This window comes from Drosophila obscura, unplaced genomic scaffold (assembly GCF_018151105.1).
Source record: "Drosophila obscura isolate BZ-5 IFL unplaced genomic scaffold, ASM1815110v1 contig_208, whole genome shotgun sequence".
Taxonomy (NCBI): Eukaryota; Metazoa; Arthropoda; class Insecta; order Diptera; family Drosophilidae; genus Drosophila; species Drosophila obscura.
Window position 1 is genome coordinate 1480679 of NW_024542799.1, and position 21004 is coordinate 1501682.

The 21004-nt window shown below is 49.4% G+C and overlaps 3 protein-coding genes across 5 annotated transcripts; all 3 read left to right on the forward strand.

Annotated features, from left to right (window-relative positions):
• Nucleotides 1-860: 860 nt before the first annotated feature.
• On the forward strand, nt 861-1307 carry LOC111064834. The gene is made up of 2 exons (XM_022352637.2): nt 861-977; nt 1031-1307. Exons 1-2 carry the CDS (start codon nt 899-901, stop codon nt 1291-1293), a joined length of 342 nt encoding a protein of 113 aa, XP_022208329.1. The 5' UTR covers nt 861-898; the 3' UTR covers nt 1294-1307.
• An 803-nt stretch (nt 1308-2110) lies between these two features.
• On the forward strand, nt 2111-17972 carry LOC111064902. 3 transcript variants are annotated; one of them, XM_022352749.2, is made up of 5 exons: nt 2111-2346; nt 16504-16749; nt 16918-17200; nt 17259-17818; nt 17887-17972. In XM_022352749.2, exons 2-5 carry the CDS (start codon nt 16711-16713, stop codon nt 17944-17946), a joined length of 942 nt encoding a protein of 313 aa, XP_022208441.2. In that variant the 5' UTR covers nt 2111-2346; nt 16504-16710; the 3' UTR covers nt 17947-17972. The 3 variants fall into 3 exon arrangements, with proteins under 3 accessions (XP_022208441.2, XP_022208439.2, XP_022208442.2); XM_022352747.2 differs by having other exon boundaries at nt 2112-2346; nt 16504-17200; XM_022352750.2 differs by lacking the exon at nt 16504-16749 and having other exon boundaries at nt 2116-2346.
• LOC111064905 lies at nt 14648-16086 on the forward strand. The gene is made up of 3 exons (XM_022352751.2): nt 14648-15191; nt 15254-15813; nt 16078-16086. Exons 1-3 carry the CDS (start codon nt 14666-14668, stop codon nt 16084-16086), a joined length of 1095 nt encoding a protein of 364 aa, XP_022208443.2. The 5' UTR covers nt 14648-14665.
• Nucleotides 17973-21004: the final 3032 nt, after the last annotated feature.

Below are 21004 nucleotides of genomic sequence, written 5' to 3' on the forward strand. Positions count from 1 at the left end.
TCAAACTGTAGCGCGCTGATGTGCAATTTGGTTTTCTTCCGTGCTAAGTGTTCATGTAACTAACAACAGATGGCGCTGACTTGGTGGTGTAGAAGTTTTTTTTTTTTTAAATTAATAAGATATAATAACGCGTCTAGAAATTAGCCCATCCTATGGGAAATACATAAGAAACCGGTTAGTAAATTATCTTGGAATTATCATAATATTTTCACTTTCTTAAGTCTCACACATGCCCATTACCCTTGCAGCAGTAAAGTCTTTGAAAGCTCCAGGTCGGTCTTACGGGCTATACAGATAGATGTAGGGCCCTGGATAGGTCGACTCTGCTTTGCTGCTCGACAATACTCCGACATAGTTTCACTATTTGAGTTAAATCTGTTTTAGAGATCTACGATTACCGGGCATTAAAGATTCACATAAGTATTGCTGCCGAATACGAATGTGGGGCTGAGCAATCGATGACCCGACCCCACAAGCGGTGCCTGAAAGACTTTTCCTTTGTTCGATCGCAACTTATCAGCTCGGGACTCTGATAGAGGCATTTGTTTACAAATCGTCGCGGCTCAGTGCTTGATTCATTCAGAAATAAGGGGGCGGCCCCGAGTTCCAGGTGATAGCAGCCCCAAAGAGGCTTGTGAGGGGTGGTGGGGGAGAGAGGCTGCCTCGCCTCGGCAGCTGAAGCAGCTCAGATGATCGCACAGTTTGAGCTGAGAACGCGTAGCGCCAAGTCGTCGTAGTTGTCGTCGTCGTCGTCGCCGTTGCCGTTGATTAATAATTGATAATAGCCGTGCATCTAGTATAGGGAGCCAGAGCACAAGCTACCAGCCACCAGCCACCATCCACCAGCCACAAGCCACAGCCACAGTATTTGTTTATATTTCCACACATATAAATAATTATGAAATCAGAGGCATTGCACAAGCTGCTGCTGCTGGCATTCTGTGCGCTGCTGATTGCCTGCGCGTGGAGCCAGCCATGTAAGTTGACGTCCCACGACAATCCTATCCCTTACAACAAAGCCTGCTTCCAGTGGCAACGCCCCAGCAGTTGGAGCAGCAACAGCCGCAGACAATCGATCGCCAGCTGCTGCTCATCGAGAACAATGTGAACGCGGAGGATGCACAGAACTACCAGATTACGATACCGAAGAAGGCCAAGGCGGGGGAGCCCTGTCTGACCATCACCTGGAAGACCAATCCGGATGGCAGCGGTCCCGACTATCCGCGAATCTACACGGCTGATGGCTACTTCAGGATAATGCCGCCCGCAATGTCCACAGAGCAACAGCAATAAACGGATAGATATATGCCACCTTTCGTATTTCTTTTTGCCCGTGACTCTGCGGGAGATCTTTCCAAAAGGTCTCGGAAGGTAGAATTCATCTTTAGCCACGAATTCCATCACACACAGCTCCCATGCAGATGGACGTGCTCTCTAGACATATTTTTTTATTGGGCTCGGCAGCATAATTGTACACTGACCCATTGCGCTTTGGGGGAGAAGTTGCACATATTGCTCCCTGTTCAGCGCCTGTGTGTGTGTGGCAACACCCAGTCTGGACAGAGTCCAGGGACTCGGCAAGGGTGCCATGGCACCACTGGAATGGAATCAAATTGTGGGTTGTGGCATGTGGGCTATGAGGGTGGAGACCAGCCCAGACAGTAGAAGCTCCAACTCCAGTGAAATTCGCCAACTGTCTGACTCTTCCCCCCCTGTCTGCCTGTGTCTGTGTGTGTCTGCAAGGGCCAGACACCAAGAGAGAGAGAGAGAGAGCGAACAGAAACTCCAACTCCGTGCAGGGCTGCACTTTTCGGGATGCCGATGATGCCGCCTGCAAAAAGTTTCGCTTTTTTCCATGCCCAGACTTTCGCTGCAGTTTTCATTTCAGAGCGAAACCCGAGCAGCAGGAAGAACCCCCGAAAAAAAAACTGTGGCGTGGGAGTGTGTTAGTAAGGCTAATTGACGTGCCACAAACTCGGGATCGGGTCCCATGGCTATGTGCATCATGGAACCATGCATAAAGGCATATGAAGACTGAAGACTGCTCTGAAGCTTCATCTTTAGGCTTCCTGCTACATTTCTATTTTTGACAGCTGTCACCAGCTAAAGGGGCTAAACTCAATCAAAATTTGTTGTGTGAAATAAATATTTATATGTGGATCGAGTGTGTGTGCACAAAGTAGCCCCAAAATTTAGGCATTAATAATGCTGTGGATAGTGTCTGCGTGCTTCTGCATTTGTTTCTCTTTTCTGATCCTTTACTCGATGTGCCTCTGCATTGTGATATTTATTTCCATTTTATACGGCTATGAGATTGAGAATTGGAATGGTTAAGAAATCCACTGGGTAAGTTTACATCTGTACACATCTGTGATTGATTGAATGCTTCGAAGAGTGGTAGCCGCGGAAGGCTAATAAAAGTTGCAGGTAGCATCAAAAGTAGAAGTCCCCCGCAATGGGAGTATATTTATTTATTTCCCCTGATAGCTAACATATTCGATGGGCTGGCAGATAAAAACTATAAGCAGTCTTTCTGCTTTCTGAAGATTAAACATTTTTCGTCTCGTTTTCTCTGCAATAATTAGAAATTCACAGACTTCTGTGTTCTTTTTTTGTGCTCTTTCATCACCGATTGGTTAAGTTTTCGCCACTTCCACTCCCCCACTGTTCCGGCCAAAGGGAAATCATAGACCAAATCAAATGGATCTCTGTCGCTAGAATGCCATTAATTTTTCCATTTCCCCAAACAGCAACCAGAGCAACCCCCAGAGCTCAGACACACAGACAGACAGACAGACGTCTGTGCTCAGTTTCAGCTCTAGTTCTCCCTCAAACAGAAACAGAAGCAGAAGCCGAACCCCTCGTGAAAGTTGACAAAAGTTTTATGCATTACCTTTGTCTACATCTTGGCAGTGCTGGGGGCACACGCGGGGTAGTGGCTCAGACAACAGTCTATGGATTAAGTCCCCTGCTTACATTTTAGGGGGGTTTTTGGCTATAGATAGTCTCGTATATATATCAGACACCACTGGCGCAGAAAGGGTATCAAAACATAGAAATGCGTCTCCGATCAACTTTCCATAAATTGTAAATACTCGAAATGCTGCCTGCATGCGGAAATGGGTTTCCACTCGTCAGTTCTGCTGTCTTAATTCCATTTTTAATAATTTATTTTAGTTGGATAAGTAGAAGAATCAGATCTACATACTTATGTATCTTTATGAATTACCATCAGTATCTTATAGTGCCAAATATCGTGCGAAAAGCATTCCAATGTGTTTTATTATCCGCTTAAATGCATTTAAATCTCTCCCCCAGCCTGGCTGTCTGTCTCTGTTTTTGTGGAACTGTTGGCTGTTGGCCAATGCTTTTTTGCCCACTTGCCCCTCCTACCCCCCCTTTGGCCATTCCTGTTGAATTTTTAATCAGCCTTTGGCCTCTGGTTTCCTTGATTTGATTGAATCGAGAATAAAATGTGCGAGCTTCACTCTCGCTCCACTTTACTTCCCCTTTTTGGGCTGTGCGCTGGTCTACAAATTTTTAGAAAGTTCCACGGCGGCTGCTGCTCCAACTCCAATGCCTCTACCTCCTCCTGCTGCTGCTGCTTCCCTTCGCTGGCAACCCCCAATTCCCGCCTCCGTCGCTGCCTATCCGTTGTCTGCACTGCGTCACGTTCGCCGCATGCTGTCTGCCATTTTGGCTTTTCCTGCAGGAAGCTTGCATATATTTTACGTGCGCCATGTTGTTTTTACCTCTGTGTGTGTGTCTGTGTGTGTGTGTGTGCGAGTGTCTGTGTTGTTTCGTATCTGTGTCTGTCTGTGTGCAGTGTCTGCTGTGTGCTGTGTGCTGTGTGCTGGTGCCCCAACTCTTCACTTTTATCGATTGAATTGTGTCTCAGGCTGTGAAATGCAGGTCATTGATCTGCTCGTGCCTGCTAAAAACGACCAAATGCTTTTTCGGTCTTTTTCTCTCTCTCTCTCTCTCTCTTTCTCCCCGGCACAGTGGCGCCCCTCCACAGACGTTAGCTGGGGGCGAGGATGGCACACTCTCTGTGCTGTGCTGTGCACTGCAACTTCTGGTTCTGGTTCTCGTTCTGTTTGGAGTTTTTTTTTTGGCATTTTTAACGAAGAGAATGAGAGAGAGAACTTTTGGGTTTCCAGCAAACAGGATAATAAATCAGATAAATCAGATTCCGAATTGATAAACGAATTTTATGTTGTGCCAATTTGGCTGGATTTTATTATGGCAAACGTCTAGGAAACAAATAAAGGGCTTGCGTGGGTTGGGGGCTTGGCTTAGGAATATTATTCGATTAGCATTAAGGGGTTTGATCTTCAGGATCGGTGTTCGACAAGAGGGGTCACCAAAGAATATATAATCTATGAAATGTATTTCCCATACTGATGTAGATTATTCCAAGAAGAAGGAAGTTCTCGCTGAACTGGGTTTTGGTTTTTTGGGTTTCATCTCCCTATTGGCCCCCCTTTGTTACTGTAGATCCCCGCCTTTGGACAGAACACTAAGCCTCAAGCGGATGAGTGATGATTCTTGCAAAGCTTTGCGCTTGCCACATCCGATATGTAGCCAAGTGTAGCCAACTCTACAGACATTCTACATGATTTCTACAGTAATTTTGAAATGTGATAAAAGTATGCAACAAGAACGACGGCAGCTCCACTCGCCAGGGAACCCCACACGCCACTCAAAGACAGAGAGCGCCACAAGAACGAATGATCTCGACAGCTGCGAGGGTGGGTTTAGCGTGTCCTGCCAATGTCCTACGTTAGTTCTGCGTGCTGAGGCCACACTGTAGTTCCACCCAACCAATAGCCACTGCAGCACATGGTTGGAATGCCTCGCACTGTGCCCTGTGCCAGCCAGAAACCATCAAACATTTCGGAGAAGCATTTCCTTTTTGCCAAAAACTTTGGGGGTAGTGGAGCAGCTGAACCGGGAGCAGGAGCAGGAGTCAGAGCCAGACAGCCAGCCCAACGAAGTGTCTGGCTCTGATGGAGCGACACTGTACCCGAAGAGCAGCGGCAGCAGCAGCAGCAGCAACCACGAGACCCAGCCAGACATTGGTAGAAAGGGAAATCAACTGCGACTTATGGCACTGCGACGTGTTTCCTCGTTTCCTTGTTTCCCCGTTTTCACACAACAAACTGAAAGATTCCGGAAAATGCAAAATTATAAAAATAGCAGAGAGAATTATCCGGCACGGCTCGGCTCGGCTCGGTTCAATGACCAGGCAACTGGCCAGGACTGGCAACTGGCGCCTACCCACACAACCGCATGCCGGAGAGCCCCCTGGATAATGGAGCTGTCCAGAGCCCGTCCGGCTCGCTCACATTCAGCTCAAGCACGGAATGAGCTGGGGAAAAGCTACAATAAATGCAAATAATTCACAGAACGGGTTGCAAGGTCGACGAACGTTGAATGCGGTTGGGGTTGCGGTTGCAGTCGCCCGCTTGCCCGCTTGCCCGCTCGCCCGCTCGCCCGCTCGCCAGGTGAGCTAATGCCCAATGCACATAGCCAAACACGTTTCACGTCGCTCCCTTGGGAATCTATCGCATCAATTTTTGTGGGTAACTTTTCCAAGCAACGCCCTCTCTGTGGGGCCCACTCTCTCTCTCTCTGCCGCTGCTGCAGCGCCTGCTCTTGCACGTAAGCGCCATCAATCAATCAATCAATCAATCAGTCAATCCCACCGGAAGGCAGGGCAAACTTTCACATCAAACTAATTGGCGTAACCCTGGCATTGGCTCTCGGCTCCTACCTACCTGTGGGCTGGGCTGGGCTGGGGCTGGGGCTGATCTGCCAGCCCCATCAACGACATGTGTTCGAGGGCAATCCCAGACATTTGTTTGGCTTGGCCGGGACGGACTTGTGGATGCTCTCTGGCAAGTAGTTAGCAGCAGGAGCTACTCGATTGTTGGTGTACATTTCTCATTATCCTTTAGCTATAGCATTCTATAACATTCCATAGACGATCTGCAGCAGATTTACCTACACCTGCAAGGGATATTATTAGAGTTAGGCGAGGCTGTCTCCATTTCTATCTGCCGTTCTCTACTAAATCCGCTATAGCCCTCGCTCTGGGTTAGGGTGCTCTCTTCGGGAACTTCGCGGTCATGCAATTGCAGCAACAGCAACAACAAGGGAACTCCACTCAAAGCTCGCTCAGCGCAGGCGTCGGCACTAGACGAAAGCGCAAAGGTAGGAGAGAGAGAGAGAGAGAGAGAGATGCTTAGAGGGAGCGGTAAGCAAGTAAGACCCGAGACTCAGTTAGAGCGAGAGCGTATCACTCTCTGGCTAAGCTTCTGCCTCTTGGTGCCCCCCTACCGCCCCCTGCCAGCAATAGGCAAAAGGCATAGGCAAATGGCCTCTCGAGTCGCTCGCTGATGCCATAATCGTTGGGACTGCTATTGCTGCATTCCACGGAGAAGGCGGAGGCTCTTCGGCTCTCCACTGGCTCTGCCTCTGCCTCTGCCTCCTCCCCGCCCACACTCTCACCCAGTTTCTGCTTGGGCTCGAGTCGGCTCTGTCGTAGCTCTGCTGGCATTGACACTGACACTGCGCCACTTCTGGCATTGGCCCTGGCATTGGCCCTGGCATTGGCCCTGGCATTCCCAGCGCTTCTTGCAGTGGCTTCCTGCACCACCAGCACCTACATAGCTCATCGCCCTGCGCCCATCTGCCCCCCCTCCTAATGCTGAACTGGTCTCGCATCCATCATCGTCTGCTGGAGTAGGGGGCGGGACTGTGCAGGGAGTGCAGTACAGTCTACGTACAGTGGGCACTGGGCAACCATTTCTGAACCATTTCTATTGTTGTGAATATAATTATTATTATTTCAGCACTGTTCCAGCGTAGCCAGGCTTCACTGTGTCATGGGAATATCTCACAGCATTTGCTGCTGATTTGCCCAAAGCATTGACAACTCCTTCGATTGTATGCCAGGACATGTTCGGACTGTGGCCCATGACATCCCTTGCATCTACTCCCCCTGCTGCTGCTGCTACTGATGATGATGATGCACTGGGCCGAGTCTGAACTGGACTTTTAATTGGCCTAGTCCATTGAGTGCTTGGACTTACTCCACCTCCACTTGCCCCAACTGCTGGTCCAGCTGGGGTGCAAGGTGAGTGTCCCATGGGCTGCACTGGGCGCTGCTGTTGCTCCAAGGGGTTACACTCAGAGTGGACATGCCGGCACACGCACCTCAATGGATAACAGTTGGACAGACGGCACTCAGCTGGGGGGGCAGGGCAGACACAAGAGGAACAAGTTACAATTGCAAATGGGTCTGGGTCTGGGGTCTGGGGTCTGGGAGTTTCGAGAGCCTAATGGAATTTTCTCTGGGTCTTAGGTGAACAAATTGTCAATCACTTTTCGTTTCTTGCCGTGGAAAACTATACACTATGGGAATAGAAGCAGTTGCTTCTCAGGGATCCATTTTCCAGTTTAATTTTGGGGCTTTAGACATGGAAAAATGAATCAATGCGAGCGGATCAAAGACAATCCCATATGATCTTTCGGTATAAAGCAATTTCGGAGAGAGATTTTCTCTCTGCTGCCTGTCCCAGACCCAATCGCAGTCACAGTGGCACCCATTCAAACTCTGCTGTTCCCCCGCCTCACGCATATTCACTTACCTTACCCAAACTGCTCCACAGATATGTAGTATTGCCACAACTATTCCAGCAGTGGTGGCACTACTGATGACTGATGAGTGATGAGTAAACCTAGAAAAAAAGGAGCAACAAATTAATGTAAATGGAGAAAAGATAAAAGGGACACGACACGACACCACAATTAAAATGAAAATCAACGAAAAGCGAAAACTTTTTGTCACATGAGAATATATGTTTGTATGTAGGCAGACAAAACACACACACACACACACACAAAGAGAGGGAGAGAGAGATAGAGATGTACGGATAGAACAATAACAGACTAACCCATTGTAAAGTGGGAGAAATATAAAGTTGAACAGCAAACAGAGTTACATACTTTCATCTGCATATACATACATCCACTCATACATCTGTACATACATCTGTACATACCTCTGTACATACCTCTGTACATACCTCTGTACATCTGTGTGAACAGGCGACAACAATTTCCAAAATGGCGTCCCACCATGACTAACAGCCCTGCCAACATGCAACTGCCACTGCCACTGGCTATGGCCCCCCTCACACCAGACCACAGTAGGCCATGCCATGCTGCCAGCCACCCACCCACCCACAACATGCAACCAAAAGTGGGAGAATGGAGCAGAGCACAACTGCCCCGAACCCAGAGCCACATTCGAAGTTGGAGTTGGAGCTGCAGTGGGAGTTGGAGTTGGGATTGAAGCCGGAGAGCAGGTCAATGATACCAAAAGTTAAACCACCCAAAAACCCAAACCCAAAGCCCAAAAAAACGCGCTCCCCCCCCCGCCGCCACCCCACGATGTCTGCGTCGCACTTGAGCAATTTTCACAACAAAAAGAAAAAAAAAAGGAACAACAAAAAGGAAAGAATAAAACAGAAACCGAAACACAGAGGAGAGAAAAACAGCAGCAGCAGCAGCGGCAGCGGCAACATAGAGCCGCACCCTTGGGCCATCACACCAGAAGCGAAGCAGGGTGGCAGGGGGAGAGACGACACCCACTGCTGCATGCAACATAACTGCCAGCGTCAGTGTCAAGTTTACGCTAGCGCCCCGCTACACACCCCCCCCCCACCCACCTCTTTTCGAACTCCATTTTCAATGGCAGCCATAGGAGTCGAGTCGAGTCGAGTCCCAGGGCCACAAAAGCACTTTTATCTTTTGTGCAGTGGCAAGCAGACGGGGCGTGGGGCGTGCGGCGTGCGGCGTGGGTGGGTGCTAAAGGGGAGTTGCACAAAGGTGGGCAGAGGAAAAGCGAAATGCGGCACCTAGCGGGGCGGGGCGGGGCGAGGCGAGGACAGAGGAGCGCCCCAACTCTTGGCTGCCGCCTCATGCATCATTTATTCAGCCCGCTCTGCCACGCCACGCCACTGCCACTGCCACTCTGCCACTCTGGCTCTTTCGCTCTTTATCTGCATCTGTTTTTGCACAGCTTTTCCTGTTTCTTTTCTCTGTGTGTGTGTCTCTTGTGTTTGTGTATGTGTAACGCCAGCAACGCCAGCGACGCAGCAGCAGCAGCAGCAGCAACAACAACAACAACAACCATGCCACAACTTGAACAACGCGGTGAAGGTCATTGCTACCAAAATTGTGTCTCCCTTTTGTCCTACTCTACTCTCGACTCGATTCGACGCGACGCGACTCGACTCGACTCTGCTCCGACTCTGCCTCGACTCGCTTCGACTCCATTCGACACAGACACATTTCCCTGTCTCTGTGTGTGTGTGTGTGTGTGTGTGTGTGCATGTGGCATGGCATCCATTCCATCCTAGTGGTATACTCCACATCCAACTTAACTCCGACCATGAATAGTCCCCCCGCCCACCGCTTGGAGAGGCAGCTTGAGCTGAGGCTGGAGCTGGGGCAATGGGGAGGCTCGGGCTGGAGCTGGAGCTGCACTCGTCGTTGGGGAGTTTTTCTTTCTCTTGGATATTTGCTTCGTTGTTGTTGTTGTTTGTTGTTTGCCTTTCGCTGTTTTCGCCTGCCCAGCCCTGTTCTTTCATTATCAAAGCAAAGAGCATGGACTGCAGCAGCGTTGCCAGATGGTGGAAAGTTTGCAGCAATGAAAGGACAATTAATAGAGTTGCACTGCTCTCAGCAATCTCCTTTTTAAATACGAAGCAGACTGGTGTCTCCTATTCTCAGTCCTTGCGCAGGACATTCAGCCAGTTGATCTGATATGAAATTGATTTTAGCTGATAACTCCTTGGATTCAGATACATCTGGTAGCTTTTCCTTTAGCTATAGCATTTCGATCGAACATATATACATGTACATATAATCGAAATTATATATTATATATATGTACATATATGTATTCTTATATATATATTACTCTGAGCTGCTTTGAGCTACTGGAAGGAACGCAGATCCTTGTGCACTTCATCGCTGCATCTGGCAACGCCTCTGCCTCACTTGAATAGCGATTACAAAATCGCTACCGCTCCCCACCCCCACCAACATACTGCTCCCGCCCAACTCCACATTTGCAAACATCTCCCCTTCCGCCCTGTCACACCTCCTCCGCACAGCACACAACCTCTCCTCTCTCCCCCCACTCTGCTCTAAACAGAGAAATTTGCAAACTTGTTCGTTCGCTTTGCTGCACTCTCCAGCAACTCCCCTCCCCACCCCTCCACCCCTTGCAGTCGCTCAACGTCTCGCTCTGGCCCTGGCCACAAACTGTGTCTGTGTCACTCAACCCACTAAACTAGCGCACAATGGGAAATGCGATGACGACGACAACCGACAACCGACAACAGCGACGCTAGGCAACGGCCACACTCGATTCTCTACTGCTTCTCTCTCTCTCTCTCTCTCCCCACATTCTTCCCTCGCACAGAGCGCAGCGCAGCGCAGCGCAGACATTGCATTGCTGCTGACTCCTTTCCCTGCCTCTTCTTCTTCTTCTCTACCTCTTATTCTTGCCCTACCACCCCCTCCGGCTCAACCTTCGTCTCTCTCTTTTGCTGTTTCGCTGCTCGATTCACGTGCTGCTTGTCGTCGTCGTCGTCGTTGCACGCTTTTCGTGTGCTCTGTCGTTTCGCTCGTTCGTTTCATTTCGTTTGCTGTTTTGCTGCTTTGCTGCATGCAACATTTTCCGCACGACGTTGCCGCCTGCCGCCTGCTCCTCCTCTTCCCTCTTCTTTATGGCTAGGCAGCCAGCTCTCGGCGGAAGTTCTGTGTGTGTGTGTGTTCTGGCTGTGTGTTCGGGTTCAATGTCTGGTGGTTGACCTACCCACACTCCACTGCAAGCGCTTTTCGCAAGTCAGTGGCTGAAGCGGCAGCGGGGAGAGACATGGGGCAGGACTCTACGCTGCACAGCTCCTCCTGCCGCTGCTTGGGGTATTAGAAAGTGCCCCACCCCATTCCCATGCCTACAGCAGACATCGTCTCTCTGTCTTTCTGTCTCTGTGTGACAAGTGAAAACTAGAAAATTCCACTCCTCACTAAAGTAAAAGTGTCTCATCAGGCGCATCCCCAACCCTCCCGTAGTGTGGGTGACAGCTCTATCTTGGCGGCGTCGCCAGGACTAGACAATAATCTGCTTCATGGAGCTGCATTCCCACCCAGAGCACAAGAAATGCATTAAACGAAACGAAACGAAACGATTGTCTTGCATCAATCGCCCAAGACTTGACCAAGGGCATGGCCACAAGAGCAGAGAGACAGAGAAAGAGAGAGAGAGAGAGAGTGAGGAAAACTTTGACTCCGAGTCAAGACTCTCGAGACTCTGGCAAGCAAATGGAAAACCACTTCTTATTCTACTGCCTTCTGTTCTGCCAACCAACCAACTGGTTTTCCACTTGCAGTTTTCCCCCACGGCTGAGAGACTCCAGAACATTCAAGGCTAAGCCTGGTTGGGTCATTGCCATTGCCAATGCCAATGCCAATGCATTTTCCACTGGTGGAAAAACTAGTTGCAATACCTTTGCCCATGCCCCCCCCCCCCAACACCAACTACAGCCGCATTGTGCAATGTTTGCTTAGATGGATTACCGAAGAACTGAAACTGGCTGGACGGGTTTCGTTCCAGGGAAAGTTCTCGGTGCCTCTTTCAGAGACAGAGAGAGAGGAAGAGAGCGAGAGCAGGTAGCAGTAGGTAGTGCCAGTGTCAGTGCTAGAGAAATGGAGAAAGTTGCAATTGGCAAAAGAGACACAGCCAGAGACAGCCAGCCGGCCAGAGACAGCCAGCCTATTGTGCAACAAACTTCCCCTGCTGCTGCTGCTGCCGCTTCAGCTGGGAACTAGGTGAGGTGAGGTGAGGTGAGTCACAGTTGCAACCCTTCCTTGCTGGAATCCTTCCGCCACCCTCCATCGGTTTGGGTGAACCGTTACCGAGGTGTGTGGCACTGTCCACTGTCCGCTGTCCACGAAATGACAAATTATCCTGCACAACCTGCTGGACAGAGACATGTCAGCAGCAGAGACACAAAACACAGACAGCTACTCCCTTCCCCTTCTGTAATCAAACAGGAGGAACGGCCTCGAAACACTCAGGGGGGGGGGCAAACTGGGCACAGGGAACAGGTGTGCTGTTTCCAGCAGTTTGCAACATGCTTCACCACCGGTGGGTTAAGCCACTGCCACTGCAATTCCCCCAAAAGTTTCCCTATTTGGGACGGGTCTTAGAGCTCGAACCCCAGCATCAATTTTTCAACTGCTTTGCAATATTAAAAGTACGAATCTCTAGGCCCTCAAACCTATCGAATACCAATTGCGGTTTATCCCACCGCGATTAACCATTTTCGTGCCACATATTATCCGCCCAAATGATTAAACACCGAAACCATTCAGGCTAATGCCCAGCCTTAGCTTGGGTCCTTTATGTGTCTGCTGTGTGTGCCGGCCCTCCCCCAACAAAGGACCCGTATCCAAGGGCGTGTGGCAAGCTCAACCCTTTTCGAGTCGAGTCGAGTCGCGTCGCGTCGAGTCCCAGGCATTGCCACAACATTCTCCTTGGTTTATTGACCTCCATGTTGCACTGCATTGCGTCATCGGCTCATCTGTCCACGGGGCACGTTCCGCTCTTATCACGCAACGGGCATCAAAAGTGTCAGCCCAGTCGAGTCGACTCCTCCTGCTCCTGCTGCTGCTGCTGCTCCTGCTCCTACTCCAGCTATCCCTCTCTCTCTCTCTCTCTCTGTCTCTCTCTTGGCCAAGTGCAGTTGCTGTTTGCTGCAGCAGCAACATTACAAATTAGCGAAAGTTTTGGGCTGGAGAAGAAGGAGAACCAACTGTCTGGGCCCTGACATCGTCGCTTGGTTGTTTGTTTGTTTGTTTGTTATTTGGGGGAATGGCAGAATGGCAGGCAATGAGGAGGGGAGATTGTGGGATGGCAAATGCTGCTGCTGCTGCTGCTCAAAGGGGGGTTGCAACACACACTCGTTGCGTTGCGTGGCGTGGCGTGGAGTGGCGGCATAATAGCCTGTAATCTATATCATTTTGCACAGTTTGCTGGCGTCGCCAGTGCTTGATGTTCTGGCCAAATAAGTGGCCATAAAACGCAGCCATAGACGATGCCAAGCCGCAGATGGAGCAAGGGGCAGGCAAGGGCATTTTGGGAACTAGGGTGGAAACAAGTCAACGGGTTAGCTTGGAGATTAAGAATAGGGCAACGGGAACGAGAGAAATCAGCTTTGATTTCTATGCCCCATGCGTTGGTTTTTAGCTGCTGAAGTTTGGTTTTGTCTTTCCCGATCACGACGATCATTCGAATATCCAAAATTAATCCACAACATGAAATATCTTCGCTGTGCAAAGACTGCAGCCGATGCTGAAAAATAATCTCTTGAGCTTGGGTGCCAGTGAACCCCACTCTCTCTGGGCTATCTATCGCTCTCGCCATGGCGTGCTCTCTGGCTGGCTGGGGAGCTTCGGCTCAGGTTCTGGTCTCTGGTCTCATCAGTTCGGTGCTGTTCGTGCTCTGCCGCTGAGAAAAGAGAATTCGATTGCCCACCTCTCTACAGGGAACGGTGGAAACGCAACGGAATATTATGCAGTTACCGTTCGAGGTGCTTGACCTGATATTCAAAGCACTGCCCCAACGAGAAGGATCAATTGAGCTTGGGACAGGCGCATGAGGATCTGGGGGCAAAGCATTTGCCTAGCACGTTCGCCATAAATACAGAATACTTCCGATCAATGCCAGTATTCCACACAACGCCTATGGGTTCATCTGGAAGATCTGTGGGTCCCCTATTGTAGAGTTGCGGATCGGATCGGCTGATTGGTATAAATTGGATGAGTTGATTGAGTTGCTTGACCAGCACAGGCCAAGGCTGAATGGGCACTTTTTCAGAGCCTATGGTCAGGGCCTGTAATGTGAAAAGCATCAGCTCGATAATACATAATGCTAGGCACTCGCATAAATGGTGTATTCGGGTTTGGAATCGGCATTAACACACTTCTTATTGGCAGATTGCTAGGACTTGGAGTCCCGAAGTAATAGATTTGTATTACAGATTCACGGAGCACTAGGTCGGACTGGGTCCAACTCTACTAGTAAAAATACAAATAAATATATGCATACAGTGTTCCACACTTCACCGTTCCGTTAATGCAATATTTTGTATGTATTTAGCTTTGTGTAATGACAACAACCAACTCAAAGGCCATCTGTTGCGCATGGACCGGTGCCGGAGAGTGCCCCAATCGCAGTGTTTTTTCTTCATGGAAATGCAGTAATACTACAGTTATTTGATAGGAAAATCAGTGTATACGATTTCGAATTTCCAGTTGATATTTTCTTGTGGAGTGCAAATATTTACACAAACAGAAACTTAGCTGCAAAATATGTGGCTACATGCACTCTCCCTCTCCCACCCGCTGTTCCAGTGCCATTCATCAAGAGAGAGCAAAACAAAAGCTCTCCTCTCCACACCTCTCGCTTGCTGTTACTCTCTCGCCTGACCTCGTCTCAGTCCCGTGCATTTATCACTGTTTCAGTTCCGTTTTCGCTCTCTGCGGCGGCGGCTTTGGCACTGCAAACAAAACAAAACAAAAAATGGCTACGGCAGCAGCAGCAGCAGCTGCCCAACGGAATATTTTGGACCTGCCGTTCGAGGTTCTCGATCTGATTTACAAGGAACTCATATACCAACTCGATAAAGTCAATCTGGCCAAGGCGGATGCGTATCTGGGCGAGGCGTTCGCCTTCCACAGTCACCAGCAGCTTAAGACTGTGGCCCCCTGGCAGTATATACCGAGGGATGCGTGGCCCGTGCTGCTGTCGCTGTGCGGCACAACGGTGCGTGAGTACTTATGCAGCAACAGTCACAATTGGAGCCACCCTCTGGCCAAGTTGGTGGAGCGGCACTGCCCCCACCTCGAAATGGTGGATGTGAATGTGAATGCCGACAACTGCAACAGCGTCAGGTCGATGATTGCAAACGCCAGGGCAACAATAAAGGAAATCAGATTGGATGTGGATAATCGCATCAAAGCGAAGATCCCACCAATGATGCTCCATGAGTATCCGGAATTGCCACAGCTGCGAAAAGGTACCTTTGTCAGGTTTACCAACGAGGAAGGTGAGTGTCCCTCAGGCCACAATAAACACAAGTGGAATATATGCCTTGATTCTTTCGCTCAGTCTTTCATATACAGAAATTCAGCACATTGGTGGAGCTGACACTGAATACAGGAAAGCCCGACCACTATCAAGCCATCAAACTATTCGAAATTACCGCCAGTCTAAAGAAACTGCGCACCCTGAAACTTTTCCATTATAATTTAGTGGAGTCTGGGGCTGCTCCTTCGATGCCATTTCCCTGCCTGGAATTCCTACAAATCAACTATTGTGAGATCTCAACGGAGATGCCGCATTGCCCAAAGCTGACATCCTTGGACATTCTCAATTGTAAATCGAGCAGCGAGAATGTGCTCAACAGGTGTATGCTGAAACATGGCGACACCTTGGTGAATCTGAAGATCGACTGTCGCCCCTCGTTATGCGATGGCGAGGGTTTTCTCGAAATACTCCGCCGCTGCAAGAGACTGCGCTTCGTTTACGCACAGGCACAAAGGGTCAAGTTCACCAGGGATTTTGTGGCCACCATGATGGACATTCTGCAGGACAATGGCGTCACAACGGATGAGCCACTGCACCTACTGATCTACGGCCGAACGAAGGTTAGCTGGCTCCGCCACTGGGTGAGTGGGGGGCGGGGAGCAGGAACTTGTAGCAGGAACCCAAACCCAACCCAAGTCACAAATTTCAAGCTCTGCCTCTCTCTCGTTTGTAGGTTCGTCGAACTTCTAATCCGAAGCTGCTCTCTGTGGGCCATTGGTGAAAATTATCATAGATAAATAATACATTTATATATATGTACATATGTGTATGTTGTATACAAGAAAAACCTAAAATAAAGTGTCTTTTTTGAGATTCCAAATGTTGCCAAATGTCTTATGTTGCAGCTCTCCTAGGATCCCAACGGCATACCCATACCAATACCCGTTTAGGAATGCGCAGCACATGAAGCTGCTTCGCTTCAGAGAGCCACAGTTAGTCAGAGAGTAGATGAAACGTTTTCGTTTCTCTCTCTCGCTCAATCAACGTCGTGCTTGCTTGCAGAGGAACGCATGGGAACACAGCGAAACATTACAGACCTGCCTGCCAGCGGAGCAGCGGATAAGAAGACCTTTACCACCATCGTTCAGAGTGTAAACAGATTGATAGATGAAACTGGCCTGCAATTATTGAATATTATTAGCACATCATATCTGCAGATTATGAGCCTTTAACTGTACTTTAAATGCCATACCTACAACCATAATCAATTTCCATTAAATCTATTTTGTTTATACCCCCCCATACCCCACAAAACATTTCACCATCTTTAGTAGATCTCCTCAACTTTAAAACTGATGCAATAAACCGGAAAAGCTTTGCCCCAAAGAAAACCACAGGAAGTGAGTGAGAGAGAGAGAGAGTGACGGAGCTTTGGCTGTGACTCTCCCTCCCGTCGTCTGTGGTTCGGCGGCACTGACTGCACAACATTTTGTGAGTCGCTCAGTTTGATTCGTGCTCTCTCTACGGTTGGGGGAACGATGGAAACACAGCGCAATATCACGGATCTGCCGCTGGAGGTTCTTCACCTCATATTCAAAAGGATTGAAAATCGACAGGAGAAATTTCAATTGGCGCAGGCCCATGACGTTCTGGGCAAGGCGTTCGCCTACCACAGTCGCGACAGATACAGAAGCCTGACCATTAATTCCGTCAGTAACCATGACAATTGTGCGCTTATTTTGCAGACCTGTGGCCCCACTGTACGGCAGTTGGTCTATCACAGTGGCAGCGATGATTTGGGGCAACTAGTGGCGAAACATTGCCATCACTTGGAGTCGCTTGATTTCCATGTCACTGCAAGCAATGCCCACGTCATGGAATCCTTGATACTCTTACTCAAAGGAAGGGATACGATAAAATCGATTGTGATACACATGGCCAGAGATGTGCCCGTTGCAGTCCTTCATGGCCTGCGAGAATTGCCACAGCTCAAGAAACTGGACTTCTGTCAGGATGCAGGGGATGCAGGTGAGTTTTTGCCTGGATCCTTTATGCTTTATCCCCGCTCTCGGATGCTCTCTTTCAGTCTACGAGCTACGGCAGTTGGTTGACTTGGAAGAACTGAAAATAAAGTCCCGTTCGCACCATGAACAAATCAAAATTCTCGAGATATGTGCTCCCCTGAAGAAACTACGGCACTTGACGGTGACCAACATAAATATTCAAGCCCATGGGGATGCGGAAACTGCTTTAATGCCGTGGCCCGCCCTCGAGTGTCTCAACCTGCAGCAGTGCCTGCTCGCAGCCGAGTTGCCCCACTTCCCAAATCTGACATTCCTGGCCCTTTGGTCATGTCAATGCCACATCGAGAACTTGGTTTGTGCAACTATTTTGCGGCATGCAATTAGCTTGGAGTGCCTGGAAATCGACTGCCTGCCGCCGCCCTTGGATGGGGATGGTTTCCTCCAGGTGCTACGTGCCTGTACCAAACTCCGAGACTTTTGTGTACCCATGCGCAAGGTGCCCATCTACCGGGCGTACGTGTTTGCCATGGTAGAGATTCTGCGGGAGAATGGCCATACACCCGAAAACCCGTTCACATTGTGGCTGTTCGATCGTCCAAAGATGCGGTGGATCAAACGATTGGTGAGGCTTCAACCTATGACCAAATAACCCAACCAGATTGCTAAGTCCCAGTGGAATTTACTTTTCAGGTTGCCCAGAGTTCTTGTCCCGGTATAATTGACCTCAAAGTTGTTAAAATATGCTGTTAAAAATAAACGCACGCCTCAAAGATGCATTTTTTATTTTTTATAAACGTTTTCCCGCAGTTAAAGGGAAGTGCAGATTTCCCAGATTTATAAATGCAAAAAAAATCGATCACAATCGAATCATTATTACAGCCAAAAGTGAACAAAAAAACAACTGGCTGTTCGAAACACTACTAGCTTCCAGCTAGAGCAAGGACTTTCGTTAGGAGACCTAGAATCTTTTGGGTTAATGGGTATCCTTATTGTCAAGCAACTGAAACGTGTCGACTGGTTTAATGCTCTAATCCGCTGTCTGGCAATAGATTCTGTCGGGGAAATATTTCAACAAGTCGCAGGAGCAGCAGCAGCAACCAGCAAAGGGGACAATTTAGCCAGCGGCCGCGCCCCTCCGCTCGTCTATATATGACTAATGATTTGCACACAACCCAAATCCCACACGAACTTTGAACTTGCGGCTGAACCTATAGTCCCTCACCCCCCCGCACACGTCCCAGGCGGACAGGTGCAATGGACACACGACGGCGCCATCAAAAGTCGCCTGGCCTGGCTTACTCATCGTGGGAGTGGAGGGGAGGGAAGAGATGATTCACCTTTGCCGGCTGCAGGACGGCATAATAAAGCAGGATAAGCGGCAGCAAATATTGTAGGTTCGTGGGGGGAGGGGAAACGGACAAGTGGATGAACTTTGTGCCTGCCGAATCCCGTGTACCGAATCCCGAATACCCCGAATCCCAGTAGGTGTGTGAGTCATCGACCGCGGGCGGCTCCTCAGCCGTAAATAAAACAAAGTGCTCGGCTTTATCCATCCCTACCTCTGACTATCCCTATCCCTATCCCTCCCATCCCTGAGTACACGCTCCGATGAAAATTAGTTGTCAATGAACTCTCGAGACGGCAGGCGACTGACTTATAGCATACTTTTGGCTACTTTTTGGGCCTGGGCCTGGGCCTGCGCCTCAGCCCGAATCAGTTCACTGCACGCACATTGACCCAATAATTGGCTTTGTTCCCGTTGCTCTATTGCTCCTCTGGATAGAGGCACCGCGGGTTGGCTTAGAGCCGCTCGCTCCGAATGCTCGAAATCGACAGATGTACCCACTTTGTGGTTTTGGGCGAGGTATTTGGTGTGCTGTGCCAAAGACAATATAAGTATAAGATGCGGAACGCTCATACATTTCAATTGCCATGCAAGCAATTTTCGGCCAGCGACGATTCGCGCCATCTCGCTCGCACAAATTTGAGAGCGTACGAATCTAAAAATAGAATCCGCTTGCATGTGTAAGTACACACAGAACAGCAAGTGCGTATGTGTGCGTACTTGTGTAGCGGACGATTTTCGAGACGGAAACCTTTTTATGAGTTGGAAACGAAATTATATACCGGCGTTGAATACGTCGCATCCTGAATACCCTAATGGCAATTATTCCAATGTGATTCATGGAATTTCATGTATTAAATATATTATGTATTTTTATATATGTATATCCGATCATCATTGTCGAATATACCATCTTAAAATAAATTATCGTTGAAGGGATATACATATACAATATAACAGTTTTTTAATTTGGGGTGGTAGCGTCTTGCAAAATTAACTTACACTTATAAAGTGAAGGGTATATTTCGACAGCGCTGTAAAAAACGTATGCATGTGCACACATACAGTCGTCGCGACGACTCGGCTCGGCTGTCGCATCGGCAAAGAACCAACTTCGTGTGCCTTCGTATTCTGTATGCATACAAGGGCGGCTGGCTCTAGGCGCCTCTAAAAAATTTCAGGAGCTGGAGCCAGCTCTAGAGCCAGCCCCGAAAATTCGTGTGCAGAAATTTCGTATGGCGTTACGCATCTTATACTTATATTGTCTTTGGCTGTGCTGTGGTGTGGTGTGCTATGTAAATGTCTTCTCTTTTTGTGGCATTTTATGGGACATTAGTCTGGGCGCTGGAGCTGGAGCTGGAGCCCTGCTAATTGGCAGGGATATTTGCCAATCTGTTTATGACTTTTGAACACAGACAACTAATTGATGAAAATTACCGAATCAAGGATGAGCTCTACATGCTCCGACTTACCCCATGCTCATGCCGTCAATCATCTTCTGCCATCAGAGTTCTGAGTTCGAGGGCTGCGACTGCGGCTGGGGTTGGGCAAGGTCCTGGCGTTTGACCTTTGGAATGACCATCAAGGTTGGAAGAGCATCAGCGTGGCAATGTCAAATTTCAATGAACGAGTGTGTGTGTGTGTGTGTGTGTGTGAGTGACACGTGTGTGCCACATATCCATATCCTTGCCCTGGAAAGAAAGACAGCAAATTTGGTTAAACAATTGTCAAGGAAATGCAAAACAAAAACCCGAGAGAGGCAAAAGGGAGGGAGGGACCTCGGTCGAGGTCCAGACTGACGACGACAGCCCTGAAATTAATGCCACCGTCTCTCCATCTCTCCATCTCTTCATCTCTCCATCTCCCTGTCCCTTTATCTCTTTCTGTCTGCCTCTATCTCTATCTCTGTCTGTCTGGGAATGGACCTCCCCTCCACCTACTCCTCCTCCTGCTGCTGCCACCCACTTGCCAATGTCATTTGCAGTAGTTTGGCGACGGCAGCTGCAGCATCATCATCATCATCCAATCAACCCGGCAGCCGGCAGAGGCAGCGCCCCAGCAGGACCTTGGCAATGGGAGAGGACCCGACCCGAGCCGAGCCAAGGACCCGAGTCTGATCCCGAGCCGGAGTCGGAGCCAGGGACCGACTGCAGCAGCAGACTGCTGCCTGGCTGCATGCAACGCTACTTATTCGAGGCGATGGCTATGCGGAAATGCGCATGCCTGCGTGTCCTTGCCCTTGGTCCGTTGAGTAGGAGGGCCTGACTGTCCTGTCGTGTCGTGCCGTGGCGTGGCGTGGCCTTCCACCCATCGTGCCCATCGTGCTCATCGTTCGTAGTGTTTGTAGTGCCCCTGAAAACTCTGTTAACCTTCGTGCAGGACGTGCAGCTGCAGCGAAGGACTCTCTGTCCCCCATAGCATGTGGCATGTGCAACGTCGCGACGTTGCAGCTTCGAACCATGC